This window comes from Trichosurus vulpecula, chromosome 5 (assembly GCF_011100635.1).
Source record: "Trichosurus vulpecula isolate mTriVul1 chromosome 5, mTriVul1.pri, whole genome shotgun sequence".
In the NCBI taxonomy this organism is placed as follows: Eukaryota; Metazoa; Chordata; class Mammalia; order Diprotodontia; family Phalangeridae; genus Trichosurus; species Trichosurus vulpecula.
In genome coordinates this window covers 5,407,950-5,432,887 of record NC_050577.1, presented here as the reverse complement: position 1 = coordinate 5,432,887, position 24,938 = coordinate 5,407,950, and the positions used below count along the sequence as shown (strand labels likewise).

The 24,938-nt window shown below is 42.8% G+C and overlaps 1 protein-coding gene across 1 annotated transcript in view; it reads left to right on the top strand.

Moving 5' to 3' along the window:
* THSD7A (thrombospondin type 1 domain containing 7A) overlaps nucleotides 1-24,938 on the top strand; it is a 353,889-nt gene that overhangs the window by 249,686 nt on the left and 79,265 nt on the right. The window contains exons 8-9 of the mRNA XM_036760403.1: nucleotides 14,927-15,121; nucleotides 22,381-22,615. Of these exons, the coding sequence (XP_036616298.1) occupies nucleotides 14,927-15,121; nucleotides 22,381-22,615 (430 nt within the window). The remainder of the gene's footprint in view (nucleotides 1-14,926; nucleotides 15,122-22,380; nucleotides 22,616-24,938) is intronic.

Sequence of the window (24,938 nt, the reverse complement as noted above, 5' to 3'; positions counted from 1 at the left end):
GGTGCCATTTCCTCATTAGTGTGCATCCTTACCTCACTGGCGGGCTTGGTCACTTGTTTTATGATCTTCTATGCTAGAGGCCTTCATCTAATCCTGATTCCTGTTCTTTTTTATAAATGTGTAGACCATCCTCCCCAAACATATCAATGTCTTTTACTGTATAAGACCACTGGTATCTGTCTCTCTTTGCCTCAGATATCGAGATTCCTTAATAAGGCTCAGATTCCTCTTTCAAATGTGGGAACTGCTTGGCTCTCTCTCCCTTGAGTCTGGTTCTCAGCACTTTCATGTAAAAATCAAGTTTCTCGTCACCACGTAATCTTCCTTTTGGAAATTTGAATTATCCCAAGAGCGAGCAAGTGAGAGAGAGACAGAAACAGAGACAGAGACAGAGACAGAGAGACAGCAAGACAGAGAGAAAGAGAGACAGAGATGGAGAGAGACAGAGACAAAGAGAATGACTGTCAGCAACTATCCATCTTTTAAAGAGGCTTTTCTCTTTCCAAATGCATGTTGCTGTAATTGGTTAATGACACTCCAATATTTAATCTTTCTCTCCAAAGGATCCCCATATGCAAATAGAGGACAAGTCCTCCTTCTTTTTGGAGAGATTTCATGGTAAAGGGGAAAGAGTATAGATTTAGGGTCAGGGGAGGGTTAGGTTCAGATGCCAGCTCTGACTCTTCTTCTCTGTGTAAGGCTAGTCAGGTAACTTCTCTGAATCAAAGTTCACTCACCTGTGAAAAGCAATCAGTGCATTCTAGTCCCATATCACCAGCTGCCTACTAGACTTTATCAAACTCCCTTCCTCAGAGATATTTTCAATTGAACCCATCTAAAGCTGAGCTGATTTTCTTTCCCCCTGAATCGTCCCCTCTTCCAAACCCCCTATGTCAGTTGAAGGCACCATTCTCCTTCCCTTGCCCCAGGTTCAAAAGCTTGGCATGATCCTGGATCTTCCTGCTTCATCACCCCATACATCCAATACTTTATCAAATCTTGATTTTTTGTACCTTTAACATGTCTCAAATCTGACCCCTTCTCCCTTCTCACTCATCTACCACCCTTAGTTCAGACTCTCCGTACCTTTTGCCTACATGGTAGCAACAAATTAATCTCCCTGCCTCAGGTCTCCTTCCAGCTTGGGTACATCCTATCTGTTGCCAAAGTCATCTTTTTTAAAGTTCAGATATGGCTATGTGACTCTTCTACTAAATCAACTCCAGTGACTTCCTATTACCTGTAGGATAAATTCAAACCTTTCTGTATATCTTTTAATGCCCTACACAACCTGACCCCAACCTAGCAATCCAACCTCATTGGACCTTACTCTCCCTCCCACACTCTTCAATCCAATCTAACTGGCCTTCTCTCTATTCCTCCATCCAAACACTCCACCTCCTATCTCCATGTTTTTACTGGCCATCCCCTCCATGCCAAGAATGTATTCCTTCCTTACCTCTACTTCACAGTCTCTCTTTAAGCTACAGGTCAGGCACCATATTCTGCATGAACCTTTCTTCATCCATCTGCTAGTGCTTTTCTTCCCAAGCTTACCATGTTTTAACTACTTTGTATATATTTGTGCTTGTTAATTTAATGTTTACACTCTATTTTATATGTACTTCATGTCTTCTCTATTGAAATTTAAACTTATTGTGAGTAGAAAGTATTTCATTCTTTGTACTTATACCACCCCACCCTACTCCTGGTGCCTAGAACAGGGCCTGGCATATAGTATGTGCTTTACAGACATTGATTGATTGACACTGGACTCCTAACTCTCACTATGATACCCAACCCATTGCCAAATCATATCCTTTCTACCTCTATGACATCTTTTGCATCAGCTCCCTTTTTTCCACTCAGAAAACCACTACCATGATACAAGGTTCTCATTAATCCTTATCTAGATGGCTGGTATGGCTTCTTCAATTGGTCCTTTCCCTTAATCCCCCCATTCCTAATCCATCCCCCACATAGCTTCCAAGGTGGTTTTCCTAAAGCACAGGCCTGACCATACCATTCTTTTATGCAGTAAATTTTAGTTATTCTCTATTCCCTCATATCAAATGTAAACCTCTCTTCGAAACCTGGCCCCAATCTAGTTTCCATCGTTATTATATGCTGCTTTGCTCCAGGGAGTCAATGGGCCTCACACAGAGCTCTCCCTCTCCCTTCTCAATGCCTTTACACAGGGTGTCCCCAGTACTTCAAATGTCCTCCCCCCCACCACTCCACCCCACCCCTGGCTTAGAGAATTCTGTTTCTTTCCAGGCTCCACTCATGGGCTACCTTCTCCATGGAGCCTTCCCTGATTCTCACTTTTCAAATACTTGATAGATGCTCTTGCCATCTGTTCTAATAGAATGTAAGCTTCCTGAGGCCAGGAAGCATTTAGTCTATCCTTTAATCTTCAGCACCTAGGACAGTGCCAGGTACCTAGCAGATACTTAATGAATCCTTGTTGATTTCCTGACTTTGAATTCCAAGTCAATGTCTAGGTCATAATTCTTTCTTTAAAATCTTCTTCATCTTTGCAGAATAGATAACTTTCTAGATTTCTACCCTGGAAAGTGTTTTCCTGAGGTTCTCTTTTTGCATCCTCCTTGCTGGTGATTCTGTCCCTCAGATTCCCCCAAACAGAACTTTTGTCTAAAATCATGACTGTGAAGAAGCCTCTCCAGCTTCGTTCTAGACGTCTCTGCTCACCCATTTCTCCCCAGGTCCACTCGGGCTCTGTTGGGCCACGCTGATCTCCCCACACCACCCTCTACTCAGGGTTGCTGCATTAAAAATCTCAGAGCAATCACCATAAACATCAGAGTGCCTGCATCTCCTTTTCTTTCTTGATCAAACAAGCAACTATTTCTTCACTTTTAAATGTGGCCACAAACTGTGCTCATTTTCAGACTCTCCTAATTCAATAGAGGATTAGATTTTCATTTAAGCTGTCTCTCGAGAGCTGAGGGCCTCTCCACAGACCCTGAGAAGATACAGAATCAGAGCAGAATGTATTCAATAGGTGTCTACTCCATTGATATTGATATTATCTGCCAAGTGCTATAAACTCCTGTGCAAAGAGCCTATCATCATTTTATGTTGTATTGGGAAATGTCACCGCTGAGAGTGATGCGGCCTGATCATCTTTCTCCAAATCACGCTTTTAGCAAGTGCATCCACACCAACAAGAATCTCATATTTTATTTTTAACTGGATTCCTTCAGTGAATTTGCATTCACCCTTTTATTAACCACACACATAAGAACAGGCTGGGCAGGACCATTCTGTTCTTGAGAAAGGACATGCCCTGTTGATCTTTGGAGACAAGCTGTGAAGTGAAGACTGGGGTTGTGTTCCAAGCAACATCCCAGGGAAGGCAGGAAGTAGAATTCTCCCTCAGATGAAGTTCCCTCCACACCAAGAGGGCTTGAAGTGGGTGTTGTTATCTCCTTAAGTATGTACAGTTTCTGGCAGTTTATCATGTTATGAGCTCCAAAAAAGGAAGGCGTCAAAGGTCAAGATGCTCATAAAATCATTAAGGAAATGTCAGAAGCAATTAGGCTGCTCAAAAGAGTAAACCCCTAAAGAAATAAAGCAGATGCTATAAAAACTTGTCTTCTCAACCAGGTTCCAGTTCATTTCCCAAAGCAGACTATTGATGATTTCCAGATATGCTTAGTAGAATCAATATGCTCTTGGAAAGGTTTCCACTGCAGGGAGAATGTAATTCCATTCTGTGAGGATGTCTTACTTACCTACTGTGTGCAGGGAAAAGAAAACTTGGTGGCCAAATGAGCCCTTGTGCAAGGATGTAGGTGAAATATATGTTGTCGGTCTTTCATTCAGTGAGCAGCTATGCTCGGTCATGGAGACATAAAGGTGAATATGGACACAGCCCCTGCCTCAAGGAGCTTTAAACTACCAATGGTAGAGATACATGATATACATAGATAAGTATAATGTTGTACAAGGTATGCAGTAGCAAGGCCAAAGGAAAGTTAGAGGGAAATACCCTAGGAGAATTTGAGGGCCGAAAGAGCACTTTCAGCAGGGGTGAAATCTAGGAAGCCTTCATGGATCAAAGAGGAGGTGGCATGTGAGATGAGCTCTGAAGGAAAAGAAGGATTTTAACAGAGACATATGAGGAGATAGTGCATTCCAGGTACAGAAGGCAACCTACAAAAAGATAGAAAGATGGGAAACAGAAGGTTCTAGGCCAGTCTGGTTACAGAATAGTGGGAGAAAGGGAATAATATGAAATAGGACTGGAAATACATTTTGGATACAGTTGATGGAGGGCCTTCAATGCCAGGTGATGGAGTTTCTATTTTACCCTCATAGGGAGCCTTGACTGAATGTTCTTGAGAAACTGAGTGATCTGGTCAGACTAGAGCTTTTGAAAGAACATTTTGGCAACTCTGTAATGGAGAAATCAGAGAAGGGAAAGGACTAAAAGAAGGTAAAGTAATTAGTGAGCTAGTACAATAGTCAAAGTGAGTGATAATAGGTACTAGGATCATGGTCATATGAGATGCAAGAGATGTGATTAGGTAGAAACAACAAGGCTCAGTCACTGACAAAGTGGGAATATTGGAGGAAAACACCAATAACACTGAGATTTGGGGGCCTAGGTAATTGGTAGGAGGGTTTCATCCACAAAAATAGGTAATTTGGGGAAAGGGGAAGGTTTGGAGGGGAGAATGATGAGGTCCATAATGACAGAACACATTTGCAGAAAACACTAGACTGCAGCTTAGGGTAGAGGCTATGGCTAGATATATCAGTCTAAAAGACAGCCTCATGGGTGTGACCATTGGCAATTAAAAAAGACATAGAGAATGCTGAAACAACCAAATGAACTCAACAAGCAGGAGCGCTAACATCTGGTACCCTGTACCAAGAGGATGAGGCAGACATCAAAGCAGGACTGCTCAATAGGCATTGTTACATTTCACCTTGTCTCTGCACTATCCAAGCAACTCCAGGTCTATGTATTGTGACAAACTAGGTTAGGGTTTAGGCCAAGTCTCTTTTTGATGACTGTCTTTTCTGATGCAGACACAATCCTTGCCAGCAGTCAGCATCAACCAGTAGACTTAAGACCTCCAACCTCTCAAACTCACCATGTTGTCTCTAAGATGGGCAAAGAAATAAAAAGCAAAAGAGTTAAGTAAAGACCCATGTTAAAGCTTACTTCAGTGAATGCCCTTGGTCTAGTTGACCATAATCTAGCCACCATATAGCTTAGCCTTTCTGTCCTCACTCCTCCACTTAAAGGCTCAAAAGGCACTCACACACTCTGCAGCAAAAAGAGAGAGAGAGAGAGAGAGAGAGAGAGAGAGAGAGAGAGAGAGAGAGAGAGAGCTGAGTTTGGGTGCTCCCTTTTAAAGATCCACTATGTTACAGGTTCTTCCTGCTCAATGACCAATGAGGAATGACTTCATCATCCCAAAGGCCCCTTCAGTGACATGCTGGGGGCTTTGTCATCCCCAATCACCCAACTACTGAACTAGCACATGCAGCTACCCAGAATTAGGCAAGGAAGTGTTGTGAATGACCTGTGAAATCCCCATTTACATCCTTGTTTTTAATTGGCTAAGTTTTAAATGGTGGATATTGGCCAGGTACAAGAGAGATTTTTTAATTTGATGTAAGGGAATCATCTAAACAATGAGGGCTGTCCTACACTGGCCTGGGATGCCTCCTCACTGGAAGTCTTCAAGCAGGACACTAGATGGTCCCCGACTGGAGGTGCTACAAAGAAGTGTCTTGTTCAGGAAGGGATTGGACTAGCTGATATGAGGTCACTTTCAATGCTGTGATTCTATGATTCTCCACCCCAGGAGAAAGTCAATTATATTTTCTTTTGGATCTCTCACAACACCAAGTTTCTGTGGTTCCTTGGACAAAGGAGTATCTTAGGTATATTCCATAAGTATCTATTGATTGAAAGAGTCCAGGGCCATAATGATAGATGGGCAGCAGAACCCAAGTTGTGGGCTCTGCCTTCAGAACTTCCATATAACAAAACTTGCAGATAGGAAAGAGGCTTTCCCTCGACCTAGCCCCCAGACACTTATTTATGGGGAAATCTGGAATATGATATTAGAGAATTGTTTGCATAACTCCCTGCTCAGTCAGCTGACACTCCACCCTGAGGGTATAGTTAACTTCACTAAAGCAGAGAAATTCAAAGTTATGGTTTAAGCCCAATATAATTTCTCAACACTTATTTGCAGCATCTTGTGCCTTTAAGTACTTTATTAAAATATGCCCCACAGCACCTCAGGATTTAGAGGTCATGTATTTTAGTACATTTCAGCCTGAAATTGGAAAGTCTGACAGGTCTGGATAGCTCAGGGGGACTGGTAATGCTGCCTTATACCTCAAGGTCACCTGATTCAATCTCACTCAGGTCACAGACAAAGGGGAAGAGAGATATCACTGGAGGGAAGACAAAGGAAGGAAGGAAAGGATGTGGGAAAGACAGGATAATAAGGACTTAAAAGGAAGTAAATGGGGTCTAAAGAGCTAGAAAAAAATAAATAACAAAGAGGAGAAAACCCTGAAAGTAAGTTGATGATCTAGCAAAATGAGACTGGCCAATCTGATCCATAATATACAATAGAGAAAATAGCTAAAGAGACAAGGAAATAATGAGAAAGGCTAAGGCTTGAAAAAATCAAGAATCAAGCTCTTTAATGACTATTAAGAGGTCTTATGTTAAATAGAATTTTGTTATATCATCGACTTTTGTCTATATATAGTATCTCATTCAACAAATTCATTCCTGCAAACATATAACATAAACATGATTTTTAGGTTCTAAAACTCCAGTTTCACCATCATGCTTAAGTGGCCCTTATCTACATGTGTAGGCTATAGAGGTAATCCTTATGCACAATTCTGGCCATGTGTACCAACCCAAATCCAATTTAGCTCCAATTTTCAAGGTATAGATTTGCACCCCCCAAGGGATACATTGAATTAAATACTAGCTGTAAATGAGCTGAACACTTTGTCCACAATCAAGAGGCTTCTTGACGTTTTCAGGCTGTTTCTTGGGACATAGGAGAAATTGAACTGTTGTGTGTGTGTGTGTGTGTGTGTGTGTGTGTGTGTGTGTGTGTATTCTGAGATAGGTGGAAGAGAAAATGTTGTTTCAGAACTAATCTCCAAATCAGAGCCAGAGTAATCCCTTTCCATGGCTGACTTTATGAATCTGGGGACTTTAGTCAATCTATGTTTTATTTTCCCTTTTTATCAAATGATTTCTAATGTTCTTTTTCCCATTTCCCCCTGCTGCTAGATGGATGAGCCCCTGTTTATAGCATGCCTTGAGATCACAATTGACTCAATAAATAACTGCTTCTTGAATGAAAAATCATGATATCCACTTGAATCTCCTTTAACTCTCTGTGAAGTTCTTATGGAAATCTTCAAGGAAGCTTCCAGGGGAATTGGCCGATACTCACATCCTAATTGCCCAGTGGTATAAAGATTAGTAGGCTGGTGTGACTATGATGAGGAAGGGAAGTGGGTATCACTAAAGATAGAGGATGAGTGAAGAGTAAAAATAATATTTGTGAATCTAAGCATTATTGGCAAGATTGAATTAACTAACTAGCAAGACTGATGATTGAAACAACATTCTTTAACCATTCAAAAAAGAAAATGAGAGGTAATATGGTAAAGGAGAGCATTTAAACAATGTCCTTGGTCCTCAAAACAAGGCTGACCTTACTTCCTTGTGGCCTCCTTTCCAAGAATTCCTCATCCACTTGGGTCTGTCTACTTTGCAATGGGACATGGTCCCTTCGAGATAAAAGAATACAAATAGTTTTTGATCAAAGATGTATAGGCTATCAAAACCCTGAGGAGAAAATGTTCTAAATCACTAAAACTAAGAGAAATGCAATCAAAACATCTCTGAAGCTGTCTTTCAGACTCAGCAAATTGATAAAGAAAATAAAAAGTGAAAATAGTCAATGTTGCAGGGGTTGTAGGAAAGCAGGCATAGTAATATACTTTGCATGAAGCTATAAATTGGTCCAGCCATTCTGGAAAACAATTTGAATTTATGTATAATTTTGCTGAAAAGTTACTGAACTATCTATCATCTTGGACTCAACTATCCCTTTACTGGCTTTGTGTCCTAAGTAGGTCAAAGATAGAAAGAAAGGCTGAATACACATCAAAATGTTCATAGCAGAAAAAAAGAACATCCATTGATTGGGGGTGGCTACACCAATTGTGACTTAAGAGTATTACCATGCTTCAAGAAATGATGAATATGAAGAACTCTCAAAAATGTGGGGAGACATGTATAAAGGGTTGCAGCAGTAAGAATCAGGACAGCAGAATGCATGACAACAACTATGGAAAAGAAAAGAATGCTAAAAAAAGGAACTTCAAGGAATTGCTATGACCAGTCATGGCCCCAGAGAATAAATGCTGAAACCTACTTCTCTCTTCTTGGTAGAGAGCTGGGTAACTCTAGGTGCAGCATGGGTAATACATTGTCAATAACAGTCAGTGTGCCAGCTTGTCTTGCATAAATTATTTTCTTTGGTTGGTATGGAAGGGCTTGATGGGGGGAGCAAGTTTTCAGAAAGCGACAGTGACATAAAAACCAAAAGCAGCAGTATGACTATTTTTCAAAGTTATAGTTCACACCACTGAAGCAAATAGTTTTTTTTTCCTTTTTTCTCTCCTTTCTAAGGAAAGCTGAGAAGCACACAAATATGATGCCAATAGAAAATCAGAGAAGAGATGGAGAAATTAAATGCTTTTTTAGCCCTGAGGTTCGCACATGTCTTTTTTCTCCATATGCTTCCTGTAAAATGTACCTTTTGCAAGTTTAGTAAAGTCTCTTGAGCTCCTCAAAATGAGGCATTATGTAGGTGCAAAGCAGCAGTTTGGTGCTAATGGCACTGAAAAGTTCCTGTTACAAAATAGAGTGTGTTGGGTGGGGGCAGGGATATAGAGTATGTGTTTATGATGTCGAAATGAAAATCCTCTTGAGAAATTATGCGAGGGAGAGAGAGGTGAAGGAGAGGGAGAGGGAGGGAGAGAGAGAGAGAGAATGAGAGAGAGAGAGAGGGGGGGAGGGAGAGACAGGAGGGGGGGAGGGAGAGAGAGGGAGAGAGAGACAGAGAGAGACAGAGAAACTGGAGAAGCCACTGGAACTAGTCTGGGTACAAGGTAATAACTACACCAGCTTCAGTAGAAGGAATGAGATATGTGTCCCCTGAGATCCAGGCCTGGGCAGCTAGAGTAAGACTCTGATATGGGCCCACATCTGACCATCAGAGAGACAGGGTAGCCCTGGAGAGGGGCAATGTCCTTTCCATTGGTCTGATGATGGTTCAGACCTTCCACTTCAATAGCATAGTTCACTGAATAGAAAGAGTGGGAGCCATCCCTGGTGCCCCTATAACATGTGCCTGTACTTTTGCAGCCTGAGAGGAAGCAAGCAGGAAACAGGTCAGCCAGAGGCAGGCAGGACTTCCTGAGGTTTCCTTCCTTTTCTTTGTTCAGTCTTGCTTGACCTTTACTCAAGTGCTGGACAGCCGCCCATCTGGACTTTGGGCACCTGTCCCTTCCCAGGCTTCCAGGGCCCTACTGAATCTCCCCAGAAACCCCTTCCCTAAGCATAGAAACCTTCATTCATTAATTCAACAATGTTTACTGAGCCTCTACTGAGTAGAGAACACTGAACATATGTTCTTGATGTGAGAGGTCCCCTAAGTACCCTCAAGAACAAAATGGGGTTTTTCAAAAGGGCTTTTCTGATATTCTGGTGAAGTCAACACAGAGCAGGCATCAAGTGTTCAAACTTGTTGAATCACAAAGTATGAAACTGAAATATTCCCAATGTAAGCTTAGAGGCTGGCTCAGCTTCCTGGGCTATCTAGACCCTTCCATCTACTTCCTTCTTTTTTCAGGTGTTGGCTGCCTTGACTGTAGACCCTCAGTTCCTCTCCTCCCCCAGACTCAGGTAAACCCCGGTTTTCCATCCACTCCAGGCTTGCTGTCTCTCCCAGATTCCCCCAGTGAGTTAACCTTGTAGACAACAACAGTCTAGCACATTTTCAAGGCTCCACCAACTTCTCTAAGCTCAACATATCTGAGTTAGTTATGGCAACTAGACAGTTTTCCAGGACGATCAAGATTTTGAGAAAAGAAAATGTCCTTGTAGCATAGCTTTGCAAAAAGAAGGTCCTTTGTTAATTGGCACACCCCTCTTTGGTGTTTAGTTCATTTCAGTATGCATTCAGTGAGGGCCCTATGATGTGCCCAGCCTTACGGCCAGAAAGATAAAATTGAGACAATCCCTGTCTTCAGAGATCTTAAATTGTATTGTATGGAAACATCACATGCATGGATCAGTAAATACAAAGTAATTTCAGGAGGGACAGAGCATCAGCAACTGGGAGATCAGGAAAGGTGTCTTCTAAGAGGGGTTTGGACTAAGCCTTGAATAGGGCTAGAAATTCCAAAAAGGAAACCAGAGGAAGAACATCCTGAGTATGGGAGACAACCTCTCCTATAAAGGCACAGTGGTGCGAGATGGAGAACAGAAAGTGAACGAGGTTGACTAGAAGTGTGTGTGAGGGAGAAACGACACAAAATCATCCTCAAATCATCTGTTAGAGCCAGATAACTTTGGTTTCATCCAAGAGGCACTGGGGAGCTACTGAATCTTCTTGATCAAGGACAATGGTCAGAGCTGTGCTTTAAGAATATCACTATGGTGATTATATGAATGAGAGATAGGACAAGGAAGAGACTCGAGGCAAGGGAGCTAGTTCAGAGGCTATTGTAATCAGCCAGAGAAAGGAAATGTAGGCCTGGATCAAGGGACTGTTAGTGTAGGTGGTAACAGGGAAATAGGTGCAGGAAGTATTGAGGAAGAAGAATCAACAACACTTGGCAACTGCCTAGATATAGGGAGACAAATGAGGGAAAGGAAAGAATTGAGTAGGACTTGGAGGTGGTGAATTTGGGTCAGTGTAAAGATGGCTGGGCCTTGGCAGAAATAAAGCAGGGACTAGCGTGAGCTCCCCACCGAGTCCCTCCAAAAACCCAGAAATAGGGATGTTCAAAAGAGGGATGGGTTAAGGGGAAAGATGACCTCCATGTTGACTTTGACCTCCCTATGGTCCAACCAGTAGGCAGTGGATAATAGGGGACTGAAATTTAGGCAAGATGACTGGATATGCTGGACCTGTGATTTTGTTGGTACAGGGAACACTGGGGTAAGGCAACCCCCTCTATGAAGTCAGATGGGCACTTTCTCTACAACATATCATCTTAGAGAATTACCAAAAATACTAAGCAGCAAATGACTTACCCATTGTCACACATTATACCACACTGCCTCTCAGAAATAAATGGTATTAATACTCATCTCTCTTGGGTCAAAAATATATAATTAGTTGCTTAAGAAAAGCTAAATACTCCACTTTTGATAGCTGAGGCTGATGTATAGTATCAAGGTTAGGGGGCAATGGGTGAGGGGATTAGCTGCCAGAAAAAAACAAAAAAAAAAACCAATCCTGAGGAGCATTTTCCCAAGTGTTCTAGTTCATGGCATGTGAAGATAGTGGGTGAGAACATAGAGCTAATGATGCCAAAGACCTGGATTCTACCTCCCTTTGGGTCAGTGACTTTTGTCTTATTCCGTGGTCCAAGGTCTATACTTCCAATTTATGTCAATCACTAAAATGTGTGCCCTTAGTCAGAGGGCTGACTGTATGTGCAAGTACGGTTGGCTCAATGCTTCATCATCCATCAGGGACAGCGGAGAGTGCATAGCCTGCATGTACCTCTTTCACAGACAAAGGAGATCACTTTATTAAATTCCTTTTCATCTTTGGCCATCTGTTTCCCGCTAAATGAAATCTGGATGTAGCTGGCCTGCTTCTTATTAGTTTCTATTTCAGTCTGGTTGCACACAGATGGAAGGAGACCTAGCCTAGGTTGGTGCCGAGTCTCTAATCCATGTGCCAGGGGCTGTAGATAACTGCTCTATCTGAGGCTGAGTAATTGGTCTCTCAGACAACCAACTCCTTCTCTTTCTTGTTCCCATCTCAAACTAGCCCCACTCTCACTTTTCTGTCCCTTTGGAAGACAGCATTTCTATTTCCTTTCATTCTAAGTTATTTTTTTCTTTCCAGCCTCTCTTCTAGGAAGGCAGAAAGACTTCCAGATTCTCACTAACCACAGGGAAATTCATTCCAAGCCTCTACCTCCTTCAAGGGTAGCACTGATCAAAACCCAACAGACAGTGACAGGCTCCATAGCCATCTCACAGTATATGGTGCTGTCTAGAGGTGTTGTCCCTGGCTCGGAACATGTCTGTCTTACCCAATAGCCTGCTTCTAGGTCACTGTTGGTAATGAAAACTCATATATTTTAGCCAATCATTTCACATTCACCCTGGAGTTCCTTCAGAATGTGAAAATGAATGTGGCTGGTTCCCCATGATGTCATTTGATCTCTGCCAGTCCTAACATGATCTGTGCCACTGCTTGCTCCTACATGGTAAATAGGCAACATAATGGATAGAATTCTGGACTTGACTACAGTTAAGAAGACCTGGATTTGAATCCTGACTTTTACAAGCTATGTAACCCTCAGCGAGCCATTTAAGCCCTCTCAGCCTCAGTTTCTGTATTTGCACAATGGAAATGAACACAGCATCTACCTCAGCGGATTGTTGTAAGGACTAAATAAGATTAGATATAAATAGATAACCCTCAAGCCTCAAAGTGCTATACAAATATAAATCAGTCAGTCAACAAACATTTATTGGGTACCTATTATGTGCCAAGCGCTGTGCTAAGTGCTGGGAATACAAAGAATGGCAAATACTATGGTCCCCATCCTTAAGGATCTCACATTCAAATGGCAGCTGCTGTTATTAATCATGGTTATTGTTGACACATCTGAGCTGTTGGCTTCAAAAGCTACATTGGAATAGAACATTTCTTAATGTCCTCCACCACTAAAACCAAAAATCCATTGTCTCTCTAGGAAGTGGTCTAGTCCAAGAACAGATCTTGCCAGTTTTCAGTATCCAGGTTCCTGTCTGGATTCTTATAGGGAATTCTTGATGATGGGCTGGACAATCTTAGGCATGATATCTGAAAGTCCTCTTCATCTATTTGGTTTCTGTTTACCATACCAGACCCAAAAGACCCCCCAGAGGCAGTCTGGGACTTCGAAGCCCCTAGGGACATCCTGACAATAATACTATCCAAAATCAGGTCCACTCATTTGACATTTTCTCTTTGAGGTTGTTTGAATGAATAGGTGAATGGATTGGAGTTAAGAAATTAATGAAAAGATGTGTTGTAAGGGCTTAGTATGTGCCAAGCAACATGCTTCTCACCTGTTCTCTGTACTGATAATCTGGCCAGCCATTGCTATGGGCAGAAGGATAGTTTCTGCCAGATAAGCCTTTTCCTCTCAGCACTAATAAGCTCAATAAAGTGGACCAAACCATGCCTCCAATTCATTTGGGATTATTTAAGATTCTTTCAGAGAAACACTGGCATCTTCAGGCTGTAGTCACATTTCCATTTTCCCTACATTTTTTGTACTCTACCCTCCCTGTCTCCTGTTGATGAATGCTAGAGTGCTCCCAGCTCCTCTTCTTTCCTTTCCTGTTGTGTTAATACTCACACTTCCAGGGATCACACTGAGAGGCAGCAGATTCTCTGGTTAGGGTTTAGGACTTGAAGTCAGGATGACTTGAATTCCAATCCTACTTTAGATACTTATTAGATGTGTAACCCTGGGCACATCACATAATTTCTCTGTGCCCCAATTTCCTCTTTGTTAAAATAAGAGGTTGGACTTGTTGATCTCAAAGATCGCCTCCAGCAATAAATTGATATGATCCCAAATCTTATAATATGACATATCCATTGTGTACATCACAGTCTATCCACCCATTCTTGTGCTGTGCATCTCTTGTCCATATTCTCCATCCCCTACATCCAGATGGATTAAAATGGCTTTTATGTATGACCATAACTCTATCACTATATTGTAAAGTCACTGAGGGACTCTTTGACTGTTCCCTTGGTTCCTTGCACAGTACCTTGCACACAGTAGGTATTTAATGAATACTGAACTGAATAAAATTGAAACTTGTTTGATGATTCTGTCTTCTCCCATTCTGGTGATAAAACCAGACAATCTTAAGCAGAATTTTCCTAGAATTTTTTAATGCTTTTTCTCTCATTGACATATCACATCTTCAACTGCAAAAATCCATTTTAATAATCATATTGAAACATTCCGGTTGTCACACACACACATACTCTCTCTCTCTCTCTCTCTCACTCTCTCTCTCTCTCTCTCACACACACACACACACACACACACACACACACACACACCATGAGTTCTCAGGGAGCCCTTATTATAGAATTTCTGAAATCTAGATCCTTGTGAGATGGCTCCTGAGAGCGTATGGCAGGTGCTATAAATCTATCCATTATTTACATGGAAATCATGGCTTCTTTCCACAAGATGGAGAGGAGCAGCTTTCATTCAAGACCTTCTGTAAGCCTTCAATGGGAGCTTAGCACACAACTTCTTTTTGGTGGCACCAAATGAGACTGGGATGTGGTACATGAAGATACCTTAAAGGTATAAAGCAGAGACCTCTCTAAAGCCTGTCTGCAGTTGGGCTGCAGGCCTCCTCTGGGTCCTGGTGGCAATGTCTGCATTCTTTTCATGTTTAGCAGGAGGGGCCCCACTTTGACAACTCATCTGTCAACTCTGGTTTTGTCCAATAACAAGGGGGAAAAAATTTCTAATTTATTTGTTGTGACCATCTGGTCTCAATTGCACATTTGAAATTAATGTAATTGTAATGGACTCTTTCTGGCCCTTACTTCCCCAGGAGAAGAGGTTGACAGACAGCTGTGCAGAGATGCCATCTTTCCAATCCCTGTGGCCTGCGAAGTGCCATGCCCCAAGGACTGTGTGCTCAGCACGTGGTCAGGGTGGTCCTCCTGCTCACATACTTGCTCTGGCAAAACAACTGATGGGAAACAGATGCGTGCCCGCTCCATTCTGGCCTATGCAGGGGAGGAAGGTAAGGCCATTGGGGAGCCAGGGGACTCTCTGGCTCAGTTAATCTGCTTTGTGTGTGACAAGGGAAGTCACCCTTCTCCAAGCACAAGCTCAGGGAAGGCTTAGGATCTGATGATGCACTAGGGAATCTTTCTTGACTTTCTCCCTTTAATCTGAATGAGCCTGGTTTTCTAAGGGAACTTTTTTTAAAAGTCAATATTATCACAGTTCTCATATTTTGGCCTAGAGCACTGTGCCAGGTAAATTTGCTAATAATCACACAACTAGGATGTATCAGAGGCAGCACTTGAACCCAGGTCTGCCTGACCACCACTGTATCCCCTGTGTCACTTGGTTGCCTCAGCAGAAAAAATGCTGGCCCTGAAGTCAGGAAGACCTCATTTCCAATCTAGTCCCAGATATTTGTTAGCTGTGTGACCCTGGGCAAGTCATTTAATCTCTTTCAGCCTCAGTTTCCTAATCTATAAAATGATATTGGCACCCACCTCTCAGGGCTGTTGCGAGGATTGAATGAGATCATAGCTGTAAAGCACATCACAAACCCTAAGTAGCTATGTAAGTGCTAACTGTAATGCATAAATTATTTGAAATGATCTTCATCTACTTTCCCATTCATTTGTTTATTTGTTTTCCTATTCATTTAGACCACCCATATTCAAAGTCAGAGGGTCTATGAAGTCAACTATTGTCATAATAATATTAAGATGTTTTAATTTCTAGTATGCTAAATATTGATAGATATAACCCAAATAAAAAAGTCTCTGTAATAATTTTCAAGAGTGTAAAGGAGTCCTGAGGCCTAAAAGCTTGAGAAGCCCTGATTTAGACAGTAACACAGTGGGCACTTTTTCTAAAGTATGTTAGTACTGAGTGGAAGATACTGTTTTTGTTCTCAGTTCAAAAGTGATATGTCAAATTCTCACATATAAAATGTCTTAAATTCTCAATAAGAGAAGGGGAAAGAGAATGAGATTTAATAAGCATGTACTATGTGCCAGACTTTGTGCTAAGCTCTTTACAAATATTAACTCCTTTGATAGTGACAATTGCCTCTAAAGTACCTGTCCAAAATGCTAATTTGTCTCCTGATGGTAAAGGTATAGAGTATTGTCTTTAATTTTGACATCCAATAAAATAATACAGGAGCAAGCAATACATGAGGTCAAACCATGGCTTGTCACATCAAGCTGTGCCCTTTCAAAGAGATATCAGTCAACGCTGTGGAACACTGTCAAGGCAAATGGTTTAGCCCTCTGTGCAAATATAGCTCTGCTATACCATAATTTCTCCCAAATAATCACTCTGTTCTGTTTACCTACTGATGGCATGTCCTGCACACCCATCTAGAATTTAATACTTTCTATAATAAATATATGAGGACCTTCATCTTTGGAAAACTTCTCTTTTCCACATATAGAATATTGGTCCAAAAAGCCATTCACTGTAAGACAAACACAAGGATTTAGTCCCCCACCCACCGTAATGGCATTATAAGCAGACATTTTGAAATTGCTGTACTGTTCTTAAGAAACCTAGAGACATCGTTTCCTTCACTGATCCTTTCCCATCTGCCACAGAAATAAAAATGAATATGAGATTTCAGCTCAGAAACAAAGAGGAAATGTAACCTCCTAGAGACAACACTCTTATGCCTTCTTGAACCAAAGAAGAGGGGAAACCTTTGCTCAAATTATGATCTTATCTTAAGGATGATCAGCTGCAGCAGGACTTCAGACTCCATGACAAAGAGATTTGTCCTTACCCTGCTTCTTGTAAATATATTAGATCTCTCTGGCACGCGCTGGCAAGAGCCAGCAGGTCATCATTTTCTAGATACATAGCTTCATATTGTCAGGTCATGGGAGCTTTTCTTGATATCAGTTTCATGTCGCTCACAGATGCATGTTAGCTCTTGGTTTGGAAGGGAGGGGAGCTCAGTAATATGTAATTGTCAGGACAGCATCACAAGCAAGCTCTACTGCCATAATCACCAAATGAGGTGATTTCAAAGCATGGCCTGAACAAGAATGCACTGATACCCTCTCTGGGCTGGGTCTGTTGCTCATCTTAATGGCCCATCTGTCACAGTCCACAGCGCAGCAGTGGCAGCAGGAGACAGAAAGTACAGTTGAGGAAGTTCCTTTGTTCTGCTTTGGAGATCCACTTTCCTCACTGGTGGCCAATGAGTTCTGCCTTACATGATGCAAGAGGTTTCTTAAACACTTAAGTTCTTTAAAAAAAATCTCCAGAGATGACTTTTTTTCCTCAACACTTAAGAATGTAACCAGTCAGCTAATGTTTATCAGCCAATGGATGTTCAAGGCTCAGAGGAACAGTTTGGGGGCAGAGTTCCATAGGGACATTGGCCCCTCCTACACTTCAAAGCCTTACTAAGATATACACTTCAGGAGGAGAGCAGCCTCTCCACTTGGTTTAGTGCTGCCAAGCAACAAACATTACACAACAGATAAACAGACACAGAAAGGTGCATGCCTGGATTCTTGCTAAGGGCCACTATGCTATGCAGAGTGCTGGGTCTGGAGTCAGGGAGACCTGAGTTTAAATCCAGCCTCAGACACTTACTAGTTGTGAGACTCCGGGCACTTTTTCCTGCCTGCATTGCCTTAACTGTAAAATGCAGATGATAATAGCACCTCCCTTCCAAGGGTGTTGTGAGGATCAAACAAGATCATAATTGCGAAGCGCTTAGAATAGTGCCTGGCACAAAATAAGTGCAATCAAAAACACTGGCTCTTACTATTTCACATTAATTCTAGACTTGAACACTAGAAGGCACATAACAGCACTGGAAACTTCGGGAACAGAAGCAGGAGAGGTTTGCTCTGCAGACACATCATTCAGCCTTTCTGTTGAGCTTCCTGGTGACCAAGATGATCCTTTTCTCTTTCCTCTGCCTTTTGCTTCCTTTTCCCTTCTGTCTCTCTCTTTTCTTTCCTTTCTATGTCTTTCCATTCTTTCCTTTTTCTGGTTCTTTCTTTTTTATTTCTTTTTCTTGTCCTTGCATGTTTCGCTCATTCCTTCCTTCCTTTCTTACTCCCTCCTTCTCTCCTTTCTTCCTTGTTCTTCCCTTCTTGCTCCTTCCTTCCCTCCTTTAACTCTTTGCCTTCATTGTTCCACAATGCCGTTGATATGCATGAGGTATGACAAAGCCTGATGACTGATGTTCCTTGGTACTATTGGGAGATGCTACTATTATATAATTACCGCTGTAATTCACCTCCTCCTTTGTATTTGAGTGGAATACCTTTCCATCTCTTTCCTTCACTGTATTGAGCCTTTCATAAGAAGCATCACAGCAGGTCTTACCTTCAGGCTACCCTTGTGAAGGTTCTTCAAACTTCTTTGTACTTTGCCCCTTTCTCGTCTGTCCCCAAACCTAAAGCCCATGGGATTTACAATGAGAACAATGCCTCCTATCTGGACAGAACAGAACCATAGAAAGCCCAGCAAACATTCTCTAGTGTTGAGCGAGGGGGGAAATGAGGCACCATGGGAACTAGCACTGAATTTGGGTGGCCTAGGACCTGCCACTTGCTCTCTGTGTGAACCATCCTGGGCAACTTACTGGACCTCTCTGGGCCTGTCTCTTTCACTGTAGATGGCATGACCCATAAGGTCCCTGTCCCTGCCAACTCTTGATCGATAATCACCTTATGTGTGTTCTATGATTCTGTGAATGCCTCCTCCCCCATCATTTTAGAGATGAGGAAACAGACTCGGAAAGGGATTTTGTGATGTACTGGAAGGAACGCTGAATTGAGAGTCAGAAGACTTGGGTTCAAATGTCAGTTCTGTTGTTAACTGTCTGCATGGCCTTAGTGAAGTCACTTCCATTCTCTGAGTCTGCTTCTTCATCTGCCACGTGAGGGTTGGACTTCTTGCTCTGCAAGGCCCCTTCCACCCATCTCCAACTGCTGTGATCCTGTAAGGAATTTGGGGGTCAGGGGCAACTTGGTTCAGGCAGAACTGGGATTGGAATTCTGGGAGACTCTGACCCCCAGGCTGGCATTGTTTCTGTTCACAAAGGCCACCTCTACTGATCCTGGGCAACTATGTCTGTTTCCCATGCATGCATCTGCTCCCTTGTTTACCTCTCATTGTGGATTGTGAGGTAGCTAGTGTGCTCTCCTTCTGTCTCTGACACTTACCAGATATGTATCAACTCACTTAATGTCTCTGACCCTCAGTTTCCTCATCAGTAAAATGGAAACTATAATACCCACAGTTCCTGCTTCATGGTTCTTATAGGACTCAAATGAGATAATGCAGGTCAATGGCTTTGCAAACTTGAAAGCATTTTAAAGGTGACAACCGGTATTATTCTGTGGGCTTTGAAGAACCATCATCATTAGCTGTTTTGATGGATAATGACATATAGGTTTTCCTTGAATTCTGGAAAAAAATCTTTGCCCTAGAAATTGGACCTCTGGTTGTCAGACAGGTGATGGAGTGCCGCCCGGGGTAGCTATATGTTTTCTGGACTGAGACACATGAATCCCTGTTACTTTTAGCTCTTCTCTCTTTCAAATCTGCACACACACACACACACACACACACACACACACCAGTGAAGAATGAAGAACCTCTGTCGGTAAGCTGTTCCTTCCAGCTACCATGGAGAGCTCTTTTCTAAGTTCTTCAGAAGGGTGACCCCCAGAGATAGCTGGTGTGCAGATGTGCTGATCTTTCCTGTTGTCTAAATGCCAGCCATCGTTTATCTTCCCCCACCTTTTAGTGAACTGACAAGAGTACCAGAGAATGACAATATCCTATACTAGGTGCTTCCCATCAGATCATGAGGGAGGGAGGTGGGGCCTTCTCTATGTGTGTATGTTTTAATGTACAAATTACAACAGCTCACTGTTGCCCTTAGGAAACTGAATCATAAACGGTAACAGTAAGAGAAAACTCAGGAGCAAGAAGCAGGGGAGGAGACATTCTTCAAATGAAATATGAAGGAAGGGCAAGTTTTAAACTTGGGTTTCCTGGATCAGGGGCTTCCTTCTTACTAAGTAAACCACTATGTATTACTCTAGTATTTATTCACACTCACTGATATTTAAAGACTCTTCAGTACTGTATAAAATAATCAAATAATCAACCCAGGTGCATCTTTTGCACAGTTGGGTGGATTGGTGGACCGGTCTGTAATGGAAATCTTAGTTGTGGGGAGAAGGGACAATTCCCACCTATTGGAACATAGGGGATCATGGGCTGACCCAGTCAGGGATATTTGAAATGTCATGTTTCATAACTTCACAAACTTCATTAGAAAAGAGAATGGATTTAGAAACATCATTCCCTGGGTCCAACATCAAGTGGAGTTGACTCTCATTTGAAACTAATTGCCCATTCAGCACAGGAAAGAGAGGGCATCGATTTGTGCAAAGTGGGAAAGGACCGATGTAATAGCTTCCTCAGCCAGCTGTTAATAATGCTCCCCTCCACCAGATGTGTGCACTCTTCTCCCAGTGCACAGGAAGCAGACACTGACGTGAAAGGCTGCGATCAATTGTCCTAAAGTCGGGAGTAGAAAGTTCTTAATTAAAGGGTCTGCTGTATCATTGTCATATCATTTTTACCCAAGTTCTGGGAACATGTCACGATTACCCAGCTACCAAGCACAGACATGGGGAGCCAAGGCAACAGCCGCATTCCAGTTATATTTCCTGGTTACAAAACACTTTACATGTGTTATCTCCTCTGATTCACATGACCTCGGTGAGTTTGGGGTTGGAAGGGGGGTAGTAGCATCTCCACTTCATGAATGTAGAGTTTGAGGACAAGGGAGTCTAATGCACTTCTACTGAAAGCCATGGAGCTGACAAATAATGGAGCTGGGACCCAGGTCCAGCCGAATCTTCCACCTTCAGGGCCAGTGGTATCTCTACTATATTGGATTTCTTCTTTTGAAGGGGAAGCAAAAGACCTTGCAAAGAGAGCCTGCTGAGAGCACCCCTAGACCTCCACCTCTGAAATCCTTTCCAGCTCTAAATCTATGGTCTTAAGACTTAGAGGTGATATGGCAACTATCTTCAGAGGACCCTCACATGAAAGATAGATTGAACTGGTTCTACTTAGCATTATAGGATGATAGCATAAGCAATGAATAAATTTAGGCTTTTGTTATGGAAGAAATCCCCTAGCAGAGCTTTCTAGGATTGGAATGGGGAGGTCCATAGGGCTCCATAGGGAGCTGGTGAGTTTCTCTTGCTTGGGATGTCCACTTCTCAGGGACATTCTTGGTAAATAGATTTTGTTCAGGTCCAGACAGGTCCATGTGGCTGCTGATATACCCTCTAATTGGAATGCTGTGGCTGCTACATGGATGGACAGTCATTCATTTGATAAACATCTTAGAATTCTGATGGATCTACAAGCTCAATATGAATCAAAAATGCAAAATTGGAGCCGAAAATGCTACTGAGATCTGGACCACATTAATAGATGTCTAGTGGCCAGTCTCAAAAAAACAGTTCTGCCATACACTACCCTAGTCAGACAATCTCTGAAAATTCTGTTCCTTCCAAGTCACCAAATTTTACAGATGATAAAATTGATGCAAACAAGGGTTAAAGGACGTACACAAGGCCAGATTTAAACTATCCATTGTGCTACTTGGCTGCCCTGTCCTCAAGGACCTTCCATTCTTCCGGGGAGGAGAGTGGTATATGATATGAAAATATGATAAAAAACCATACACAAAGTAATTTTAAAAGAGAAAGAAGGCTATTAGGGATGGAGGATGTGATTGGGAAAGGTCTTATGAAGGGGGAGGCAAGGAAGCTGGGGATTCTGTACCTGGGTGAAGGCAAGGGGTCAGGGTAGGATGCCACAGCTAGAGAAGAGCCAGCAGGCTGGCCAGACTCTTCACTTCCCTCTGCTGCACTCCTTAGGACTCCTTCAGGTTATCAGAATTCTCAGCATCAGGAAACTCATGAGCCTACTCTCAGGAGCCTCAATATCCTTATCTGTGAAGTGAGAATAACAGTAACTACAGAATTACCCACCCACCACCCTGTTGTGAGGATCCAATGAGATAACCTTTGGAAAATGCTTCACGCAGTGCCTGACACACAGTAGGCACAGTATCAATGTTAGCTGTTGATGTTTTCTTGTCCTTGTATCTATTTCCTAGCAGAGACTGGCATGTATTAGGTGCCAAATGAATGCTTGCTAAATTGAACTGGATGAGCTGGGTCTATGATCCTCATTCTAATGAGTGCCTTATCATTCCAGGTGGCACTCCATGCCCAAACCACAGTGCCTTGCAGGAGACACGCAGCTGCAACGAGCATCCATGCACTGTTTACCACTGGCAAACAGGCCCTTGGGGTCCATGCATTGAGGACAGCTCTGTCTCCTCTTTCAATGCTTCTGCAATGTGGAATGGGGAGTCCACGTGCTCCGTTGGCATGCAGACAAGGAAAGTCATCTGTGTCAGAGTCAACGTGGGCCAAGTAGGACCTAAAAAGTAAGGATTCCTGCCTGGCAGCAACATAAACACTCTACGAGGCTTCCCTCTCTGGGCAAGATGGGTGGGTCAGTGCCAGCCAGCTCTGCTGCCTGCAAGGGGGCAGATGGTCTGAGTGATGATGATGGATGAGGCACCAGTAACTCAATATTTCTGGAGACAGATTCCCAAAATCGCAGAAGAGAACCTCCCCTTCCAGCCCCTTTCCAGCCTTTAGAGAAGTGTATCCTGTCTTCTGAAAGGCTGCTCTGAAGCACAAGACAGATTTTAGTCACGTCTCCCTCATGATGATTCCGATGTGCTGGTGGGGTTGGGCAGCCATGATGGGTATAAGGGAGGGCAGCAGCTTTCTGAAATGTCCTTTGGTCCTGCTTGCAAGGAAACAATATCCAGGATTCTGAGTCCAAACTCATTACCTCTCCCCAAAGTTAAATGAGTGAGCCATCTCCCAGAGATCAGAGACACAGAGACACAGAGAGAGACAGACAGAAAGAGACAGAGAGGGGAAAGAAGAGAGAGAGTGAGAGCAATAAAGAGAGACAGAGAGGATGCACTGAGGGAGAGGGTGACCCAGGTATTTGCTGGCAAATGTTTAACAACTAAAAAAAGTTACAATTCACACTTTTCAGTTTAATCTGCATCATTAACATTTTCTTCATAACTTTCTCCAGACTAAACAAAGCACAAAAAATAAATCAAGCCCTGACTTGTAGGTTTCCAATTTCCAAAATGTAAATGCTCATGTTCACACTCAAAATTTAACAAGAGGGGGCTCCAGCAAAGCCGTGGACAAGCCGAAGTGTATGTGGATTTGGGGGGGTGGGGTGGGTCTAAACCCCTCCAATGACAAAGTGAGCTCATCTGCAAGAGGCGAGGCCCAAGGCTAACCCAGGGAGGGAGGGAGGGAGGGGGACCCATTTGCAGGCACTCCTTTTTACTTTCTGCCAATTAGATACAAAACCTGATAAAGCTCAAACAGTGTAACTAATCAGTCTCCAAAGGAAACGTCTAAGAATGCCCTATAGGAGATAAACCCTGTTCCGGCTAAATCTCCACCTGCCATTTTATTCTTCAATTTGAGATCTAAATCTTTATAAATCAGATTCCACCAAGATATGTGAATCATGGTAAATATATTATGGCAAACTGTCTAGTTCAGGGGCTGGCTCTGATGTTTCTTATTTGCCAATAATGTCAAATTCATTTTCCCCGTGGCACAAAATTCATTTCTTGCTCCCAGACTTGGGCTTCCTTGGAACTGCAATGAAAAAGAATTGACTTCCCAGGGAACCTGGAAGTTGGGGAGGGAAAGGGGATGAAGACACAGAAGCTTCCCCACTTCCTCTAGGGCTGGAAGGAGCCTCAGCTTCCATCTAGGGATGCCCCTTGATACTGCAGATAAGGAAACTGAGGACCCAAGGGGTCACCAGCAATACTGATCAATGACAATCAGTAACACCAGCTGCCCAGCTGCTCAGAAGACTCAGGACCTGGGAAGGAAGGGCTCCTGGGAGAGCTATCTCCTCTAGTCCTGGCAAGAGGCTCTGTGGGGATTTGTGTCCACCCCAGATGAGGAAGGATGTCAGGACCATGTGATCTCCAGCATGTGGGCTCAAGTAGAAAGCTGCCTTATGATCTCACCAGGTAACAGGTCACGTGAGAAGCCTGACATAAATATGGACTATGACTTCAGAGGTAGAACCTTACAAAACTGAAATGATAATAAGAGTCCAAAGTTATAGAGTGGTTCGTGGTCTGTAAAGACTTTCCTTTGCGGACCTGTTGTGTGTTGGTATTGTTGTATGAGGTCACACAGCTATTGGGTGCTAGATGCAAGATCTGAAGCCAGGTCTCTTGGCTCCAAGCCCAGCCCTCTCTCCATTAAACCCAATCCAATGACATTCTATAGAACAGAAACAAAATTAGATCCAAAAAGACTCTGGGACTAGAGTCTTACTCTCTCAGACTTTAGCCATCCCGCAGATAAACACATCCAGTGCCACCCACAGGATTTCCCACCAGGGCACCTTCCCTCCAGGAACCAAGGACTTTGTGAAGCTCTGTAAGGTCACATGCTCCCAGGTCCTGTTTCTACCCTCTTCCAGGACTGCTGTGAACATTTCTAGTCCCCCAGCCTTTTGCTTAAAGTAAAGGAAGACAAAAAAATCATGCATGAGTCTGGATTTGGGAGGAAAGGTTCAGGATTAACCTCCCTCAGGCTATTCAATCGGAATAATGCCCTGGGGGACCCTCACAATAATCTAGTTTCATATTCATTGTAAATACCCTTTGAACCAGACAGTTTACAGTGGCTTACCCACAG